This window comes from Myotis myotis, unplaced genomic scaffold, assembly GCF_014108235.1.
Source record: "Myotis myotis isolate mMyoMyo1 unplaced genomic scaffold, mMyoMyo1.p scaffold_m19_p_35, whole genome shotgun sequence".
NCBI lineage: Eukaryota > Metazoa > Chordata > Mammalia > Chiroptera > Vespertilionidae > Myotis > Myotis myotis.
The window spans coordinates 307,416-328,471 of record NW_023416341.1 but is presented as its reverse complement, the minus strand read 5'-3'; the positions used below and the strand labels follow the sequence as shown (position 1 = coordinate 328,471).

The 21,056-nt window shown below is 50.4% G+C and overlaps 1 protein-coding gene across 3 annotated transcripts in view; it reads right to left on the bottom strand.

Moving 5' to 3' along the window:
• Window positions 1-21,056, bottom strand: part of LMF1 (lipase maturation factor 1) — a 108,527-nt gene that overhangs the window by 40,140 nt on the left and 47,331 nt on the right. For 2 of the 3 annotated variants that reach the window (XM_036303104.1, XM_036303105.1), the window contains exon 4: window positions 14,144-14,292. The exons of the other annotated variant lie outside the window; for it this stretch is intronic. In XM_036303104.1, coding sequence (XP_036158997.1) covers window positions 14,144-14,292 — 149 coding nt within the window. The remainder of the gene's footprint in view (window positions 1-14,143; window positions 14,293-21,056) is intronic. 3 annotated transcript variants of the gene reach the window in all.

The following is a 21,056-nucleotide window of genomic DNA, read 5'->3' as shown; positions in this document are numbered from 1 at the left end:
GAGTCCGAGGTCTGGCCTCCCGGTGCTCCTGCAGGAAGGAAGAAAGCCCCTTTCTTCAGCTCTGCCCACACTAATGCAATAAAACCAATTGGGGTAATTGCTCTCCTTGGGGAGAGGGGATCCCAGGACAGGCAGGCTGGCCAAGGAAATGACGATGACATCCGCTGATTGGGTCTTCACGGGCATGCTGCATTCCGACATTTATTTCATTACATGTAATACGATTTCACTGGCGGCAACATGATTCCCAGAAAGCGCTCCTGACTCCAAACTCTCATTTTTCCTTTAGCGACTTAGCCCCTGCTTTTCTTCACTAACCTTTCAGTGCCTCCTGGGCCACGCACAAGTGAGGCATGCTAACAGTCACTCTGAGTCCCGGGGCCTCCATGGGTAAGAGCAGAGATCCAAGTGCAAACTCGTTGAACTTCTGGGTTGGAGCCTCCTCCCAGCCCGAGAACATCCTTCTCATCAGACAGATGCCTGAGCCTCAGGGTGGGGGCGCGGGGCCGATGGCCAGCCTGAGATCCAGGTGTGGCTTGGACTCTGCAGCAGCGAGCAGCGAAGCCCGAAGCAGACACGGACGAGTGTGCACTCACCGCCACTCTGCCAGCAGGTATCAGAGCCTCCGCCAGCCCCAGCCAAAACCTGCGCAGGGCTGACTCCTGACTGCACTCCAACACTGCTCCTGTGAAGAGAATGTCCGCGGTCTGCACAGCTGCCCGCTCTCTGGTGCTGAGGTGCCCAAGGGCTGGGGTGACCGCAAGGCTCTCCCAACATTAGCAATGGCTAGCTCCCGCATTATCCCCACGGTGAGCAGAGTTTATGGGCTGTGATCATTATATGTGAAAAGCAAACTCATGATTAAGTCTGAGGGCTGACCTCCAAGTTACATGAAAGGATACATACCAATCTTTAAGTGTTCAGTTCTATGTGTTCTGGCCACCGTGTGTAATCAGGTATCTAGTATCTTAAACGGGATACAGGTTTCCATCCCATAGAACAGTCCCTGGGACGCCTCTCCAGGCAATCCACGCCCCACTCGCCTGAAAGCTGTGCAGCCAGGCCCTGCTCTGCCTGGCTCTGGGCTCTCACACGGACCGACTCGGGCGTCAGGCGCTCTGGCTCTGGGTGCGGGTGGGTCATGCTGCCCATGCTTTGGGGTTCATGTGTGTGTAGCTGCATCAGGACTGGATTCCCTTCTGCAGCCGAGTGTCGTCCCTGGTGTGAGTGCATCGCAGTGTCCCCATCCGGCCAGGGGACGTGTGCTTGCTTCCCAGGTCTGGCAGTCATGACTGAGGTTGCCGTGGATGTATGCGGCCTCTGTGTGGACATCGGTCTTCATTCCTCTCCGGCAAATTCCCAGTAGTGGAAGACTGGCTCACAGAGCAGGCACAGTGTCACCTTGTAGGACACCGCCAACTGTTCTTCAAGGTGGTTGTGCCATCTTATACCCCATTAGCGATGAAACCCACTAGGAATTCCAGTCGCCTGCACCTCACCAGCATGGGGTGCTGACAGTGTTTCAGATATGATCCCCTCGGGGGTTAAATGCCGTCTCAGAGCTTTTCGTGCACATGTCTCCTTTCTTATATCTTCATTTGTGAAGTATGTTCAGGTCCTATGTCCTGTTATTGTGATTTGTATGTTTTTGGTTAGACCTATGCACTGCTAATGCTTTTCCCAGTCTCTGGCTTGCCTATTCATTTTCTTAATGGTGTATTTTGATTATGGAAAATTTTAATATCAATATTTTTTTTCTTTAATGCTTAGTGCTGTTTTGTGCCCTGTCCAAGAATTTTTGGTCAACCTCAAAGTAACTATGTTATCTTTGAAAACGGTTATAATTCTGGCATTTATGTTTGTGAAAAAAAAAAAAAATACTTCCCTTGCCTCACTGTTTTGACTTAGTGTCTTGGTTGAAAATCAGTTGACTGTATCTTTGTGAATGTGTTTCTGAGAGATACTCTTTATGATTTCTTCTATGAACTTTAAGGTTTTGCTTTTACATTTAGGTCCATGATGTCTTTCAAACTAGAGTTTAGTATAAATGAAATTGCAGTCAAAGCTCATTTTATTTTGTTGTCCCTAGTGTGAGTGCATCACAGTGTACCCATCCCGCCAGGGGACGTGTGCTTGCTTCCCAGGTCTGGCAGTTATGACTGAGGTTGCCCAATGATTTTAACATTATTTATTTAAAAATGTCTTTTCTTTACCCATGGATTTGATACTTTAATATCAATCAACAATAGAGATTGAGTCTGTTTCTGGACTATTCTCTTCTGCTGATCTGATTTTTCAGCTTAGATCAATGCCAAATACTTCAGTTTTAAATTAAGCTATAAAATCAGGAAGTGTAAGTCCTCCAACTTTGTTCTTCTTTCTCAAGATTCTCTGTATTTCCATGTAAATTTTACAATTGGCGTGTCAATTTCTCCAAAAGGCCCCCTGGGAGTTTGATAGAAATTGCCTTGAGTCTACATACAAATTTGGGCAAAATAGACATGTTAACAACAGTGAGTCTTCTGACCCACGATCATGGTACATCTCTTCGTTTATGTAGGTCTTTTAAATTCCTATCAGCAGTGTTTTACAGCTTTAGTGTACACGTCTTGGACCTCCTTAATCAGATTTATTATGGGGGTACTTGGGGGCTTTTGATGCAATTGTAGACAGTATTCTCAGTGTTTTTATATTCTCAGTTTTATTTTCTAATGATTTCTTAATGGTCTAATACAGTTATTTTCTCATTGACCTTTATCTTGCAACCTTGTGAAATTCATGTATTCATTTTAGTACCTGCCTTTTAGATTCCCCTGGATATTCCACATACACAATCATACCTATGAGTAACAGTTTCGTTTCTTTTTCCTGTCTGATTGCACTGAGACTTCCAGGAGAGTGCTGAGAGCAGAATGAGGACCAGACCCCGGGCCTGTGTTCTAACCGCACGTGAACACTTCCTCCTCACCGTGAAGAGCCGTGTGAGCTGAGGCGTCACAGAGGCCTCTGTCAGGCTGAGGAAGTTCTGTCATGAGTGGGTGCTGAATTGTATCATGTGCTTTTTATTGCATTTGAGATGATAAGATACTTCTTCATCTATATTCTGTTACTATAGTGAATTGCATTAATTGGCTTTCAAATGTTAAAACCACCTCACACTCCTGAGATGGAGCATGCCTTTTGATATTGCCGGATCTGATTTGCTGATATTTTGCAGAGGGTTTCTGTGCCTTTGATCATGAGGGATAGCAGTCTCTGCTTCCCTTTTGCTGATATCCTCATCAGCTTTTGGTATCATTGTTCCGCTGGTCACATAAAACAACTTGGGAAGTGTTCCCTCCTCTGCTATTTTCCAAAAGAGTCTGCGTGTAGGATTCCTATTATTTCCTCCTCAAGAATTTGATAGATTCCACTGGTGAAGCCATCTGGGCCTGCGGTTTTCTTTCTGGAATGGTTTTTGATTACAAATTCAATTTATTTCACAGGTTTGGAGCCGCTTAGATTTCCTGTTTCCTTTTGCCTCCGTTTTGGTGAGCCGCATTTGTCCATTTCATCTAAATCGTTGAATTTATTGGCCCAAAGCTTTCATAATATCCCAGGTGACTCTTTATGGCAGGATCTCGGACGCAATTACCAGTTATTTGAGGAAAGTGTTTTCTCACGGTGCCCTTCAATCACAGCCTGGCTGCGGCTCCCGGCTCTGCTGAATTCTGACCTGAAAACTACAGGTCCTCTGGGCCCGTGTTTTCTGCATTTCAGATATGGCTTTTTTCTTCTTGTGTTAACAAGACAGTAGGACAGTCTGCACACAAGGAGCTTCAGAGGGCCCCCTGTGGGTGCTGCAGCCAGGTGTGACACAGAGCCGCGAGCAGCACAGGTGTTTAGCAGTCAAGCCCCTGCTGATAAATGACTAAGGACTTGAAGCCACATGGAAAGTGCATCTTGTCACTGCTTTCTGCAGCCTGTAGGTTACTTGGGGGTCACCGAAACGTACAGACAGGAACGCTAATCCTCACGTCAGCTTCTGAGAGGCGTCAGAGGCTCTTGTTCACGCCCGAGTTCACCAGGTCCTGGCCCTCTGTTCCTCCTTTCATCCTGTGTGGACGAAAAAGGGGCTCTATGGAAAGTAACCTCACAGGGTGATCTGATCATAAATTCTTCGCCGAGCAAATCATAGTGGGCAGTCAAGTCCCAGGCATATAACTTTTAGTGAAAGGTTTGTCTCAGACTTAAGCAAGCCCTGCCCATTGTTTGTGTTTCTAGGTTAACACACCTTTGAAGTGAATATAACCACCTTCAAACGAGCACATAATCTCTTTAACTGTCCTGTAATTCAATCCCACCTGCTTCCTCCCACCCTCATGCCATCCTCCCAAATTTCAAATGCATAAAGGGACTGAGAAACTGGAGCATCTGAGATCTTGCTCCCTGGCATAGGTCATCAGCGAGGCTCAAATAAACTCTCATAGAAATTCTCTGCAGGTTTAAACATTACTTATGTCAACGGTTGTATTCCTCCACTTCCACCATATAAAAATGACCTGCTCCAGCATAGCAAATATGCAACTTGAATGAAAACTGCTAATTTTAGCCCAGCCAGCGTGGCTCAGTGGTTGAGCGTCGACCTATGAACCAGGAGGTCATGGTTCGATTACCGGTCAGGGCAAATGCCCGGGTTGTGGGCTCCATCCCCAGTGTGGGGTGTGCAGGAGGCAGCCGATCAATGAGTCTCTCATCATTGACGTTTCTAGCTGTCTCCCTCTTCCTTCCTCTCTGAAATCAATAAAGACATATTAAAAAAAATATAAACAAAAACAAACCTGCTAATTTTAGCTGTGATTTTGCTCAATAAGAGTTGAGGGTACTAAGTATTTAAAAGGTCTTCAAGCAAAAATAAAAATAATGTGCTATCAGGAGGAATGTGGAACAAGATGTTGGAAGAACTGTAGAGAGCGCAGGAAACAAAAGCCATGCTGGCACACTGAGTGCGAGCAGGAGCCGCTGCGCTAGAAGGCGCATCCCCAGAAGTGGGATTCATCAGCAATCTGGTTCCCCACACCTACTGTCCTTATTCCCACGGCTCTGAAGAGCCAAAAGTATTTTTTCACTTGCCATTGTTCAGGTTTGCACGTTCTCTGTAAGGTAATGCTCACGCCAAAGCAGGTTCCTACAGTAGGAGAGAGATGGCAGCAAAGAGCCCTGCACATCTGCTGCCGCCAAACCCGACAGCCCTGTACACACGCCCCAGACAGAGGCCAGGCAGAGGGGGCGGAGAGCTGGAAAGAGGGAGGTGCAGAAGAGAGTGGGCTTCGGTTTCTCAATTCTGGGGGTGGGGGTGGGGGTCAAACTGAAACCGCATGGCCTCCCCTTGGTACTATCCAGGTCTGAGAATTCCCAGCAACAAGGGCACTGGCTCAATTCCCAGAATTTTAGCAATTGAGAGCTCTAAACCCTCAGCACACACAGTTCATCAGCCTGTGACAGAGTGACATAATCAAGGACAGCTCCGGCTCCAAAGCCCCGTGTGGAAAAGCCGTTGTCTGCTCCGCCGAGAAGCGCAGGGTCAGGAGCACAGGGCTCCAGGCTTCGGTGACAGGTTTCTGACGTGCTCCGGGGTAAAAACTTTGGCCGGAATGAACTCAGTTACACACACATATATTCTGTCTTGACAAAAACTGAGATTGAGGAAAAAGTGAAAACTTTTTTTAAAGCATAAAGGCAACCTACTGCCTTAAGCACAGTGCCTCAGACACTCACACCATTTCCCATGTCTGTGAGTGAGAGTTCCCCACTCTAATATGACTGAAATCTACGCATTCAGAACAGAAAATTGAGCCCCAAATCGGAGAAACGATCTGAGTGCTCCCAGAAAGTCATGTAGTGTGCGTGCGCCCCGTTCCAGAGGAAAGGCACAGCTGTGAGTCCTAAGCAGACTGTGACTTTGCTCTGAGGAAGGAAGCTGGGTGGGGTCACCTGGGCCCCACAGCCACTCCGCGCTGCCCTCCCAGCAACCTGAGGTAGGAGGACAGGGAGACAAGATGGCTCCACCTTCTCAGGTGCGGGGCGGGTGGCTCCATGCTGCCCACACCTGGCTTCAGGATGCAAACGCATGGAGCCCCAACTGAGGCTGCCTGGAGCCTAAGTTGCTTGAACTCCAGCGTCAATCCAATCATGTCAACAGTGGGCAACAGCCTTGCCTCCATGTGGTGACAGTGTGGGGCCATCACGTCCCTTACACATCAGTGGGCACCAAAACGAGTAGAGAGGAAACAGGATATCCGCCCCCACTCAGCCCAGGCCCCCAGTTGGCACAGGGAGCCGGGCAGAAGCTGCGCCCCGTGGGCCTGCTTTGAGTGGCGGCCTCTGGCCAGGTGGATGGTCTTTCAGGGCTTGAAGGCACATGGCTTTTATCTGCTGCTCCAGGGAGGAACACAGAGGAAAAGCTGGCTCGCTGGGGTCTGCTGCTCTCCAGTCCTGCCCACAAAGAGAGGTCTCTGGGTCATCTCCCCTGAAGCTGCTGACCTCTTGCCAGGTTTCAAAAATAATCTGTCCTGCCCTGAAGCGTGCGGCCGCCGAGGAGCTTTGTGGATGTGCATGCCTGTAGGGCCCTCATCCCATCAGAACACAGGACTTTTTCATCACCCCGAAAGTTCCCACATGCCCCGCAACCCCAGTCAATCCCCACCCCGAATCCCAGAGGCAATTGCCTCCCAGTCTGTGGTATTTTGTGAGAGCAGCCCCAGCAAACGAAAGCACATTCCAATATTTGCTTTTGTCCATCTTTAATTTTAGCTATTCTTGTGGGCATGCAATGGTATCTCAATTGTAGATTTACTAGCATCTCCCTAACAGGCAATAAAGCTGAGCAATCTCTTCAAGTGCTTATAACAGCCATTTGTACATCTTCCTTTGTGAAGTATTGAATTGTCTTTATTATTGAGGTTTTTTGTTTGTTTGTTTGGTTCTTTACATATCCCAGTGGAGGTTCTTAGGTATAATGGTATTTTGAATATTTTCTCCCAATCTATCACTTGCCATTATCAAGCTGTCTTTTGAAGAACAGAAGATTTTAATGTCGATGAAGTCCAATTTATCCATTTTTTTCTTTTATGGTCAATGTTCTTACACTGCGCTCTTAAGAAATTTTTGCCTATCCCAAAGACTGCAAAAATATTATTTTATGTTATCTTCAAGAAGTGCTATAATTTTAAGTTTTATTTTTACAGTCCATCTCAAACTAATTTTGTGTCTGTTGTGATGAAAGGGTTGGGGTTTGTTTCACCCTATGTAGATATCCAGGCATCCCAGCACCATTTGTTAAAAAGACTTTCCTTTCTCAGTTAGATTGACTTTGTGCCTCGTCCAAAAGTCATTTGACTGTGATTTCAATGTGGCACTATTTCTAGACTATCTAACCTACTTCATTCAAAGTTACCATCCTGTGCCTACATCACATTGTCTCGATGACTATGTCTTCTGGGAAGTCTTGAACAACTTGACTCTTATTCAAAACTAGACGCCTGATGCACGAAATTCGTGCAAGAGTAGGCCTTCCTTCCCCCGGCTGCCAGCACTGGCTTCCCTCCAGCACCCGGGGCCCAGGCTTCCCTTGCAGCCCCAGCTTCATCTGGAAGGGTGTCCAGTCTAATTAGCATATTATGCTTTTATTATTATAGATTGTTCTGGCTATTCTAGGTTCTTGGCAGTTCATCAACTTCTAAGAAGGAAATCCTTCTAGGGTTACATTTGGGGTTGCATAAAATCTATAGATCAATTTGGGGACAACTGACAGTTGAGCAATATTGAGACTTTCGATTCACAAACATGGCCCAAGTTTCTTTAATTTATCTCAGCAATGTTTGGTAGCTTTCAAGGTCTAAGAGTTGTACTTCTGTTAAAACTTCCTAAGTAGTTTATGGTTTGGGATGTTGTTATTAATATACTAGAGGCCCGATGCATGAAATTCGTGCAAGTAGGCCTTCCTTCCCCCAGCTGCTGGCACCAGCTTCCCTCTGGCACCCGGGACCCAGGCTTCCCTTGCAGGCCCAGCTTCGTCTGGAATGTCATCTGGAAGGACATCTGGAAGGATGTCCAGTCTAATTAGCATATTGTGCTTTTATTATTATAGATTTTATAATTTCAAAATTTTGCTAGAATATAGGAATATTATTTTGTATACTGCCCATGAATCTTGCACTCAAGTTAAATTCACTCACTGGTTCTAAGGACCCTTATGATCTTCCATATATATGAACTTTTCATCAATGAATATAGATGATTTTATGTCTTCCATTCCACTCTTCAGGAATTTTATTCCTTTTTCTGGCTTTATTACACAAGTTAAGATCTTCACGGTCAAATAGATGTGATGAAAGTGGACAACCCTGCCTTGTTCCCAATCTTACGGGAAAAACATTCAGTCTTTCACCATTAAGTACACTATTAGCTGTAGGTAGTTTATATACTTATCTTTTATTGGGTTGAGGATGTTTCCTTCTACTCCTAGTTTGCTGAGGTTTTTAAAAAATTGTTTAATTATGTCTACTACTTTCCTCACATTGAGATGATCATAGCCTTTCAAAACTATTTTTTATTGATTTTAAAGAGAGAAAGGGAGAGGGAAGAGAGGAGAGAGAGAAACATTGATGTGATAGAGAAATATTGATTGGTTGACTTCTTCACAACCCCAACTGGGAAATGAATCTGTAACCTGGGCATGTGCCCTGACCAGAAATCGAACCAGAAACCCTTCTGTGCACAGCACAACATTCAACCAACTGAGCCACACTGGTCAGGGCAGATGGTCATATCATTTTATATCTTTCTCTCTTGATCTGGAATTTAATGAATTACATAAATTTATTCATGTCCAGCCAATATTGTGTTCTGGGAAAAATCCCAGCATGGTATGGATGCATCATACTTTACATGTACTGCTGGACTCATCCTATAGAGTAGAAGGCTAATATGCAAATTGACTGAACAGCAGAACGACCGGTTGCTATGACACGCACTTACCACCAGGGGGTAGACACTCAGTGCAAGGAGCTGCCCCCAGGTGGCCAGTGTGTTCCCACAGGGGGAGCGCTGCTCAGCCAGAAGCCGGGCTCATGGCTGGCGAGAGCAGTGGCGGTGGCGGGAGCCTCTCCCACCTCCGCAGCAGCGCTAAGGATGTCCGACTGCTGGCTTCGGCCTGCTCCTCGGAGGCTGGGCTGAGGGATACCCCCCCTCAGTGCACAAAATTTGTGCACTGGGACTCTAGTTTACTAATAATTCTTTAAGAATTTCATGTCTGCTCTTGAAAAATCTGCTTGGTAATTTCCTTTTCTTGACATGACCTTGTCTTTGCCAGCCTTGGAAAAATGAATTGGGAAGGGTTCCCTCTCCCCTGCTTTCTGAATGTGTATAGGATTCATATAGTTTCTTCCTTAAATATTTTATAGAACTCATCAGGAAAGGCTTCTGGGCCTGGAGTTTTCTCAGTGGGAAGGTGCTTTAGGTCTGTCTGTGTTCATGATCTCTATTTATAGAAATACTCACATTCCCGTCTCTTCCTCTGTTAGTGTTGCTAACCTATGTCTTTGAAAGAATTTAACCATTTCCTTGAATCACTTGCTCTATGTGCATAAAGTTGTTCATACTATTTCTCTTTAACTTTTTATTTTGAAAAATTCTTTGACTTCAGAAAAGCTGTAAAAATCGTCTGGATTTCCTGTATACCTGTTGCTATTAATTCAATACTATTCACTACCAGCCTTACTTGGATTTCACGTTTTCCCATTAATGTCCTTCCTGTACCAGGGACAATCCAGGGGCCACATTAACTGTCACGTCCCCTGAGTCTGACAATGCCTCAGGCTTTAATTGCATCCCATGATCCTGATACTGGAAAACCCTCGTTGGTGATTTTGAGGAGCACCCTCCAGTGGAGTCTGTCTGATGCGTCCTTGTGATGAGATCAGAGCAGTGCGTTTTTGTGAGGCTGCAACGGAAGTGATGCTGTGCCCTTGGGGCTCCTTTGGTGCACAGACTCCTCTCCTCTGTACTCTGCCCTGGAGTTCCAAAAGGACTCGGGCCGCGGAAAGCCCTCCTGCCTGCCACCCTCCTCCGCTCCCAGCAGTGGGCAAGGTCCCCCCTCTGCCTGCCCCTTCCTCCTTGGGTCTTCCCCTCTACCTGCCTCCCTCCTGACTCCCCACAGACGGCCAGGTTGTCAAGGGGCTCACCGCATGCGTCTCCCTCTGGACCCCCGTCCCACACTGTCTGTTGTCCGACATGAAAACAGCTGCATCACGCAGTGTGTCCGGGTCCAGGTGCTCACAGAGAGCAGGTAGCCTGGGCCATCTCTCACCAATACTCCCTAGCCCTCTCCCCAGCATTGCAGGGGGCAGAAGGTCTCAGTACACAGAAGCCTTAAGGGCAGGAGCCATGCTGATACCATCTCAGGCTCCCGGGAAGAGCGGGCCTTCTGTGGGCACAGAGGCCATGCGGTTTCCTCTCCTGCTCAGCACTTTTACCTACACGGCTTTGGGGTTCCCTCTGAGACTGAGCTCTACACGAGCCCTTCCGTCTTTCAGGGCATTTGAACCACTGCCAGCTGACAAAGAGCACAGTGGTTTCTGAGTGTTCAGAACAGTTACCTCTAAGCCAATTCTTGGCACTGGTTCTGACCCAGTAGCAGATCAGGGGGTCAACAGGGGCTTCATTCAGTCATTTTAGTGTCACCAGGTCTGCTGTGGTTTCTCCACCTCACAGAGGGATGGACATTTTGCTGCTGGCACTCTTTTTTGTCAAGTCAACTCTATTTTCTGCTTGCTACTGAAGGAAGATTAATACTATCCAACATACAGACTAAATCAAGTAATTATACCTTTTAGTGCACCTGATAATTTCTCACCCAGCTGGCGCTAACAGTCAATCAAATGCCATAAAAGGTGCTTTAGGATGTGCTAATGATCCACTGCACTCTGCCAGGCATGGTGGGATTTGTTCAACTCTCGGCATCACACACCACGCACAAAACAGCCTGACAGGCCCGCCACCCAGAGCTTCCACGCCGGGCTGGCCCTGCACTGGGGCCTCTTGCTTTATGTGTCCCACCTATTGAAGCTGTCATTGCATGGGTCCCAATAAAGTCCTTGAAACATTTCATACATTTAAAAAAAATTAATCCTCACCTAAGGATATGTTTTTATTGATTTTAGAGAAAGGAAGGGAGAGAAAGAGAGAAAAATATCGATCGGTTGCCTCTTGTACAAGCCCCAGCTGGAGATTAAACCTGAAACCTAGGACCAGGAATTAAACCCGAAACCTTTTGATGCACAGGACAATGCTCCAATCATCTGAGCCACCTGGCCAGGGCACATTTCATACATTTTTTGTACTTTATGCCAAGGAGAGAATCCAAAATCAAGTCTTAGATGGATGAGGAACCACAGACAACTAATAATTTCAATGTTTCATCCAAAGGAACCATGAAAATGACTATCTTGCCCTAACCAGTTTGGCTCAGTGGATAGAGCGTCGGCCTGCGGACTGAAGGGTCCCAGGTTCGATTCCGGTCAAGGGCATGTACCTTGGTTGCAGCACATCCCCAGTAGCAGATGTGCAGGAGGGAGCTGATCAATGTTTCTCTCTCGTTGATGTTTCTAACTCTCTATCCCTCTCCCTTACTTACTGTAAAATATCAATAAAATATATTTAAAAAAAAGAAAATTACTATCTTTCTAATTAAACGGGAAAGTAAATTTAGAGAAAGCATCATAACTGGATTGTGTGGAATCTAGACGCATGGCGTCTCCCAGTATCTGTAGCTATCACATTGACCCAGGTCAGGAACACTGCCAACCATGCCTGCTCCTAACGGGTGCTCCAGGCTTCTACAACCGGCCCTGCCACAGCCCCGGGGGCCTGCTCAGCACCCAAGTGGATGTGACCAGTCACACGGGCCCTGGCCCCAGGCCTGCTGCCCCAGGTGGAGCTTGCCCACCTGGCATCCAGCTGCTTCCAGTGCCCCGGGGGCCCCGGCCACAGTTAACCAAACCATAGACGGCCGGCCATGGTGCTGAGGAAAGCTATCGAAGAGGGGATCTGAAGCGTGTGCGAGTGGGCTCTTGATAGTAACAGAAAGAACTGGGAGGTGTGTGCCTTTAGGACTCTGGTCCCGCTCAATGACTGGCACGTTGTCCCTTCACAGAGCTGATGTCAGTCGGTGCTAGTTAAGAGCTAGCATTGGTCAGGTCCTGTGTACGGACGTGGAAGCTGACAGTGAAGAAGGCTGATAGGAAAGACTGGCTCATTTGAACTATGGTGTTGGAGGGGAGCTTTATGGATATCCTAGACCAGTGGTCGCAACTGGTGGCCCACGAGGCCCTAAAGGTTGGCAACCGCTGGTTTATAGAAAACCTCTAGGGCAGCGGTCGCCAGCTGGTGGTCTGGGAGGTCCGAAAGGTTGGCGACCGCTGCCCTAGACCAGCAGGAAGATGAACAGGTGGGTCCTCGAGCAAATGAAGCCTGAAACCTTGCTGGTGGCAAAAATGACACAACTGACGCTGTCCTACTTTGCAGGGTGTCCTGAGAAGGCAGGGTTCTTTGGAAAGACAGTAACGCCGGGGAATGGAAGGCAGCAGGGAAAGAGGAAGACCGAATATGGGTAGACTGACTCCACGGACGAAGCCAGGGGTATGAGTCTACAGGAGCTGAGCAGGGCTGTTGAGGACAGGACACTGTGGCCATCACTCATTCACAGGGTCACCAGGAGTCGGAGCCGACTTGAGGGCATGAAACAACTGGTCAGGATTTGAGGGCGACGGAGCACAAAACAGATACAGGGAACGAGGGCGTCACAGAGCGACAGCCACAGTGAGGTAGAAGGGCTGCACTGAACACAGGGCACACGGGAGTGCGGGCTTGCAGCCAAAAGTGTACCAGGAAACGGGACATCTGCTGAGAAATGGGGCAGCACATAATTTTAGAGGCCTCACCACAAAATGCTTACTAATTACACTGTGGGAAAAAGTGACACTGAGAGGACCAGCTGGGCCCACTGGAGTCAGTGAGGGGACAGATGGATGCTGCCCCAAGGAGGGGCGTGCAGGGCCTCCTGGCAGGGATGCCCACCTCGGGCTGGTCAGGGGCACATCGGACAGCGCAGTGTCGAGTCACAGAGCAGGGAGACTGAGGACCGTCGGGACCAGAGGGGACATAGCGAGGCGGTCCCTATGGATGGAGCAGCCTGTGCTCAGGTGGGTCAGGAGCAAGCTGTCTGCCCCATCCCCCAACAATTCTGCATGTTTGTGACTGTCCCCCAAGGAAAAACTTAAAGCCAACACACACTTAACATATCTGTAGGGCGAGGTTTCCAATTTAAGAGAATTTAGTATTTTATAATGTTTTAATAAAAAATGAAGACCTTACTTACTTAATAGAAGAGAGAGTGAAAAAGGGAAAACTGCCAAATTCTCTTGCCTACAGCTGGAAGTCAGAAGGAACCATGGCGCTCCTCATTTTAAGGCTCAGATAATGTTTCTCAAAAACTTCAGGGCAACTGCTGGTGAAGTGAAAAGTGGGGTATGCACTCTCAGAGGCTCTGTAGACGGTGGAAGCTAAGGAACTCTAGTTTCCAGGGTTGAGTAGGGGAGAGTAAGAGGTGAACACAGGCGAGCAGCCGGCTGAGCACAGCACAGAGAACACCAATGCCCCCAATGGCCACACTGGAGTAAAGAGAACAGCTGAACCCCCTTCCACCCCCCAAATCCATGAGCATGGCGTCCAAAAGCAGAGAATGCCAGGCAGAGGCAGAGGGAAGCCAGCGTGGCTGTCTCCGGTTGAGGATTCAGGTGACCTGGTGCCCTTCTGACTGATTTAAAGTGATGGGAAATGTTTCGGGCATTCCAGAGAACTCGGGAAGGCTGGTGAGAAAGAAGCTCTGAGAGGCCGTACCCGAGTCTGTGAAACGGACTGAGCGCGGTTGTTGTGCACAGAAAGCGGCCGTGTGAAGGACCAGGGAAGCCAATGGAGTTTCCGGGGCTCAGTGACAGGCACTGGACATCACAGAAAGAGGGAGAAGGGGCCCCGCTGGCCCAGCCCGACCGACTGGAGGACAGTGCATTTCCCCCCAAACATTACAAATAAGAGTTCTACTTACTGCTCCAAGCATGATTCTGAAAATCAGCCACCGAAAGCCCCACAGAACGATCCGGGACGTGGGGGTCTTCCTGGGCAGTCGAGACAGAGTCCAAAGAGGGCACAGGAAAATCCCCAGGAACCCTGTTTCCAGAAGCTGGGACTCCCATCCTGACGGTGACAGTAAGAACAAAGGGCCATGTTAGCCACAGGGGGACATGCTCTACAGAAACAGTCCCACCAAATTGTTTAACCTAACAGTCCTGAACACAGGATGGATGGATGACCGAGAAGCGCGTGCCAGCCCACAGCCAAGAAGCACCTCGGTGGCAGCTTGTGGCCCTGTGCCCTAGCGCCCGAGCCAAGCCCCTGCATTCAGACCACTGCCTCCTGTCCTCAGGGCATTGCAAATGCGACACGGCCTCATGCTGAGCACACACTGCCAACGGGGGCTGGAGAGGCCTCTTCCATTCATAGGCTTGCATTTGCAGTCATGACTGGATGCATTCTTCCCCGAGGAGCATTCACCAGGATGGACAACGTGCACCGAGGAGGCCAGAGACCTGCATGTGAGGTTCCGACTGCAAAGCTGACTCAGGTCCCTGTCTGCCCAGGTGAGGGAGGAAGTCACAGGGAGATACAGGATAAGTACACGTAACATGGCCCTTGTCTGCCCCAGGTGAGGGAGGAAATCAGGGGAGACACAAGACAGGTGGAAGTGACATAGTCCCATCTGGCCCAGGTGAGGGAGAAAGCCAGGGGAGTCACAGGTACAGGTGACATGGCCCCTGTCTGTCCCAGGTGAGAGTCATAGGGAGACATAAGACAGGTATAGGTGACATAGCGCCTGTCTGCCCCAGGTGAGGGAGTAAGTTTCAGGGAGACCTAAGACAGGTATAGGTGACATAGCGCCTGTCTGCCCCAGGTGAGACAGAAACTCAAAGGAAGCCATGGGACAGATATAGGTGACAGCCTCTGTCTGCCCCAGGTGAGGGAAGAAGCCACAGGGAGTCAGAGATGCAGGTGACGTGGCCCTCATCTGTCCCAGGTGAGGAAGGAAGCCAGAGACACAGGATAGGTACAGATGACATGGCCTCCTCCTGCACTAGGTGAGGATGTCATAAGGAGACACAGGACAAGTAAAGGTGACACAGCCCGTCTTCCCCAAGTGAGGGAAGAAGCCAAAGAGAGTCACAGGCACAGGTAACATGGCCCCTGTCTGCCCCAGGTGCGGGAGGAAGTCAGGGGAGTCACAGGCACAGGTAACATGGCCCCTGTCTGCCCCAGGTGCGGGAGGAAGTCAGGGGAGAAGCAGGGGCAGGTGATGGTGGCTCCAGATGAAACTGCCTCGTGTCAGCCCCACGTGGGCTCAGTCCGTCATGGCAGCAGCTGTACAGGTTCGATGTGAGGGGCGCTATCGAATCCTTCCTGCCGGGGCCCCATGTGAGACATGCGGGTGAGTGTAGTGCACCCGAAAGCGCGTTCTCGCAGAGGAGCTGGCATTCCAAGTCCTAACAACTCCCTGAGTTGGTCCCACTGTGCCAACAGCTGCTCAGTGTCACCCAACCCAGAACAGCTTTAGGCGGCTGTAAACCGGGCTCTTCAAAAGGAACATGCACTGCTTTTTGCATATTGCACAAGTTCCTGTTAATAAAATATTACGCTGCATTACACACTCTGTACATATTCTGTGGTTCCATTTATAGAAGGTTCTAGAATGAGGAAAACTGATGCAGGTGAAAGAAATCGGAACACAGCTGCCTGGAGAGGCGGGCCGGGGGACATGGGGTCTGCGCCTGTCGGGGAGTGTGCTCCCCGAGACTCACCAGAGGAACCTTAGGGCCTGAGCATCGTTTCTGCCTCAGACACAAACCTATACGAATCCTGTACCCTAGTTCTAGGGCTGATGGACAGGTCTTCGGCCTGAAACTTGTTTTGAGGGGCACTGAATATTGAATTGAGCAATGAACAGACATGTGACGAAGCCAGCAGAGCGAGAAAGCGCGGAGTCCAGGCGGGGAGCGCATAGGTTTCACTGTACAGCTGTTCGAAACTCTCTGGAGTTTGGAATTTTTCGTTAGATGCGGGGTGGCAGGATTCCACTTACTCTCACGTGTTCTTTTGAGAGAGCAGGTCTTTTGCAGCAATGCAGTGCCTGCGTGCGGCATGCCTGACACAGGGTGACAGTGACTGTCACCGCCCAGAGGGGCAGGTGGTCGCCTGGATGAGCAGCTGGTGTCAGTGGACCCATGTGCCCGCTGCTAGGGTCTCTGGGGAGATGATTCCAGAAGCAGAAAGAAGCCTGAACAGTGCTGGGGGCCAAGGCAAGGTGGGCAGGCGGAGCACAGCACCACCGGCCATGGTAGGTCCTATAGCACCGCTGTCAGCTGATGGAGAGAAAAGCTGAGCCGCAGGGCGCTCCGGCCAAGGCCAGGAAGGGGAGACTGATGCATGGGATGCCCATATGGCCCAGTCCCGCCCCTCCGGGGCCCCCTGCGCCGCACCCAGCATTGGACACACACAGTGGCTTCCCTCAGAGGTTCAAGAGGGGAAAGTGCAGAAAGTGTCTACACTAGTTTTATGAGATTCCAGACACAGAGCAATTGCTTATTTTGGTTTTAGAAAACCTTTGCATTACAACTTGCTTCACACTCCCCTTCTCTTAGCCAGAAAAAAAACGAACTTTGTTACATATGCCAATTTCTGTAATTTTATCTCAAGATAATTTTCATTAAACTTAACTTCTTTCACTTGGGGTACATTTATAATACATGTGATTGGATGAGCAAAGGATACGCAGCACGTGGAAGTGGCGACAGTCACGGCTCGGAGTTGCTTATTTACGGACATGCCCTCTTTTTGAGAAAACACCTCAAAGGCCCCCCATTCCGATCCCTCCTCCACTTGGTGGTGAGAAGCGCGTGCCTCACACAGCCCTGTGGGCAGAGCAGGGGCTTCTGAGCAGAGAGAAAGCCAGGTTGGAACCCCCCGCTGCCCCAGGACACCTAGAAGAGCTGATGCACCACCCCAAGTGTGAGGTCCTCACTCCACTCCACAGTGCAAAGCCTGCCTCGCTCGCGCTCCTGCAAACCCTGAGACCCCACGTGGGTGAGCAGAGCCTTCCCTGGGTGCGGGCCTGCCTTCTCTAATTGTCACCTCACTTTGCACAGATGTAATGAACTGAATTTTAATATGCTGTTTGAGTGACACCAATCAAAGTGATATGCAAATGGCAGAGCCCAGAGACCGTCTAAGTGCCAGGAAGCAGGTGACAGGGTAGGCAAGGGAAGGGACACGCTGTCACCTTAGGGATGTGCGTGTACTAGCAGAGGGTCACCTACTGACGTGTGCCTCACCCTGCTGGGGTGCCTGGGAGAGTGGACACCCAGAAGCCAAGGCGTGCAGCTTCCTACTGCAGGACCCCTCTGCTCCCACCTGCCCCCTCTCTCACTGGAGCTGGCCACCGGCCCCCCGGCCATCAGCACTCCCTGATACGGCTGGGGAGGAAAGGGTCGCCTGCAGACCCACCTGCTTCTGCTTTCTTTGCTTGGATCTAGTCGAATTTCAGCAGCTGTGCTGCCTGCACAAGGAACACCATTGTTCTCCGCTTCAGTGTGGTGGGGAGGCGTCTTCAGAAAAACAAATGCCCAGTGCGCTGCCGTGGCGGCTTCCTGTGGCGGAGAGGCTGTCCGTGCGCCTGCGGATGGCCCCGCACACAGCACATGGCTGAGACGTGCTCACGACTGTCCACAGGCTCCACTAGGTGCTTCTCACTCAGTGTACGCGCCGTTTAGCCTGTGCTCAGTCTTTGGGGGAAGGGGGAGCATATTTGGCCCTTTCACTTGGCAACACATTTATGGTGGCCCTGGAAGGTTCTGTTCCATTGGATGTCTTGGGGTGATGGTCCTGCCAGGGGCTTTTGGGGTGACGGTTAGCAAATGCTCATAAGGAAGCCATGAGCTGCACCTGCCTGTTTCTGGAACTTCCACCTCTACGGCTGCTGGCTCATTTTGAATAACACAACCAGCCCTCAACAAGTCACGTTTGGAAAATGTCCACATAAAACTGAAGGGAAAACACCTCCAGTTGTGGGCCTGAGGAACTGGTGCTCCCAGCCCAGACACTGACAGATACAGTGGCCATGGGCCACTGGGTGTGGGCCGTGCTGCATGCTCCCTTTTCTGAGGAACAGCTAACTTGCCCACTGTCTCCCAGGGACGTCCCGGACAGGCAGCAGGAGTGGGGATGAGCCAGACCAGGGTAAGCTGCGGGCTCTCCCAGCCTGGTCCTGACAGGCTAGTGAACCTTGACGCAGTGTTGACCAGAGCTCAAGGGCGGCCGTCGTCCATGGCATCCAGGTCTGAGGGCGGCCACAGCCCCTCATCTTGTGGTCTGTGGGCAGCCTGGGTGTCCTGCTAGCTGGGACCAGCCATGCCTGCGTAGACTCAAACAGTCAGAACAGCTGGATGCTCTCCTACTGGCTTGTGAGTTTAAATAAAACTCCTTGGCACGGGGCACATAACCTGTGTCTGCCAGGGCAGCTGCACGCAAAGTCTGAGGAAAGGTCCCATAAAACATGCTGAACTTGGACCCTCGGCCTCCAGGCCTAAGTCCTGACTTGTGGGGTCCCTCACTCCTCTGGCCCAGCTTGGGGCAACTGCTCTCCAATAAATCTGACGTAAAAATGGTGCCGATGTTTCTCTTCTATCTACTCAGGGCAAGTGAAGATGTTTTCTATTGAAGACCCAGAAAGTTCACCACCAAGAGGCCTGACCTGTGCGTGGCAACGTGCACCCTGGCAGACGGGTGGGCGATGTGGCGCCTTCAGGATGAGCAGTGTGAGCGGGGCACTGCCCTGGCTCTGACCGTGCTCTGGACAGGAAGAGGTGGGGAAGCCAGCGGACACGCTCCCGCCAACAAGTGGGCCGCTGGGCTGGGGGCTCAGAGGTCGCCCAGGAGCAAAGACAACACCCAACAGGCTGAGCCGCCGCTGGCCAAGGCGGAGGCAACGAAAACAATGCTTCGTGGGCAGAAGCTGCGGCATGGCCACTCCAGAAGGAAATGCCAACTGAGGCTGCGTTACCTTCCCTGAAACTATTACAGTTACTTAGGAAGAGTGATTAAATTTTGCACATATGGATCCTTCAGAAATGACAGCCACCATCCATGTTAGAAGTAGGAACCCATTAGCTTCACGTTAAAATCGGGGAAAATGGAGAAAAGCGCTTCCCTCCTGACGGGCTGTCACTCCTGTGCTGAGCCCCCGCCCTTGGCCGCCGGGGCCTCCTAATGATGCCCTGGAGACCACGCGAGCTCTTAAAAGTTATTTCCTTAATCTTTATGGGTTGCATGCTAGGATGGAAAGTTCCGGAGTGGCATACCAGATCTTGTCTGCAGTCACTGACATGGCAATGAGTTTCGGGGACAAGAAAGCACCCCTGATGCAGATGAGGTGACCCTGTCTTCCCTACACAGAGGTGGCACCTTGCTCTGTCACACAGCACCAGCTTCTGCAGAAATGCAGAGCCCGCTGTAAGGGGGAGGGATGCTCTGGGAGCCGACGCACGAGATGGGGAATGCAGGTCAGTGGGTGGGGCACAAGCGAAGGAGCACTGTCCTTGGCCCCCTCTGTGATGGTGGATGGTTCTAGGTTCTGCTCACCCCCTCATCCTGGCCTCACCACACACAGTGAGGTTCGAAGGACTGGCAATGGCTCCTGGGGAGGTTTGGGCAAGGGGAGCCAGGCAGAGCTTGGTCAGCAAAATGGTGGGATGAGGCGGGCAGCTCAGACTTCATGCACGGTGACACGCGGTGCTGTTCACTCCAATCCCTGGTCCTCCCTCAGCGAACTGCAGACAGTGGGAGCCTCTGCAGACCCTAAGTACAGAGGGCCACCTGGGTCTGCCCAAGATGTAGGGCCTGGCCACTCAGGCTGTGCCATGATGAGAGAGGCAGGCACTGGCCCCAAGTCCCAGGGGATGTTTTGACCTTGTCTGTGGTCATGAACACATAAGGGCCCTGCTTCTCTGTGTGTCTCTGACTCCGGGGAAAGTAACTTCTGTGATAATGCAGCAGAAAGCTCCCTTCAAAGATGTGGGCTCTTATCTCGGCCTTGGGAGGTCTTGCAGGCTCATGGTCGGTCGAGGGAGGAGCCTTTCTTCTCAGCTGGCCCAGGGTTCAGGCTGTGCCTTCAAAAATCCTACCACTCCAAGCTGTTTCTGCTTGTGTGCTCCCAAGACATGACCATTCCTCCAAACCAAATTTCAGAGTTTTTACCACTGTCACTCAACATGCGTGACTGCAGTGCCACTTAAGGAAAGTTGCATTTTGCAAGTGGAGTGGTGGTCAAGCGTGGAGGCCCTGCTACACAGAAGAAGCACCGCAGAGGATCAGGCCCGGAGTGCACTGTGGTGGGGGGCCAGCTGGAGCCCCAACTCCACGGGTATGCAGCCTTGGATAAATGAGGAAAGGACAGTTCTGCTGCAGTGTGTCTCCCTGTGAGCCGGGCCTGGGGTGGCTGGGACTGCCCAGCAGCCGGAAGCAGAGGGAGGTCCCTCATCCTGTCCGTGAACCAGTTTGCCTGCCAGGCTTTCACCCAGACGGGACCTGGAAGAGCTGCTGACCGCCCAGTTACTGCTGCAAATACCACTGTTGCGAGGGGCGCACTCCGCCAACCGATTGGCTAAAACATTTTCCTCTTTCACTGAGACAAAATATAACTCAAGATCAGGTTAAAAAAGCCCACAAGGGAGGCTAAGACAAAATTTGAAAGCGTTTAAAAATAGCATCCCGTGAGCAAGTGCCTGTCTAGCAAGTCATGGGGAAGATGCATTTGTCTTTTCTTGACCTGAACAAGGCCACCCAGCAACCTGCCCAGCCTATCCAGCAAGGCCAGGAATCTATATTCGGACAGCTCACATAGTTCTCTCCATCTT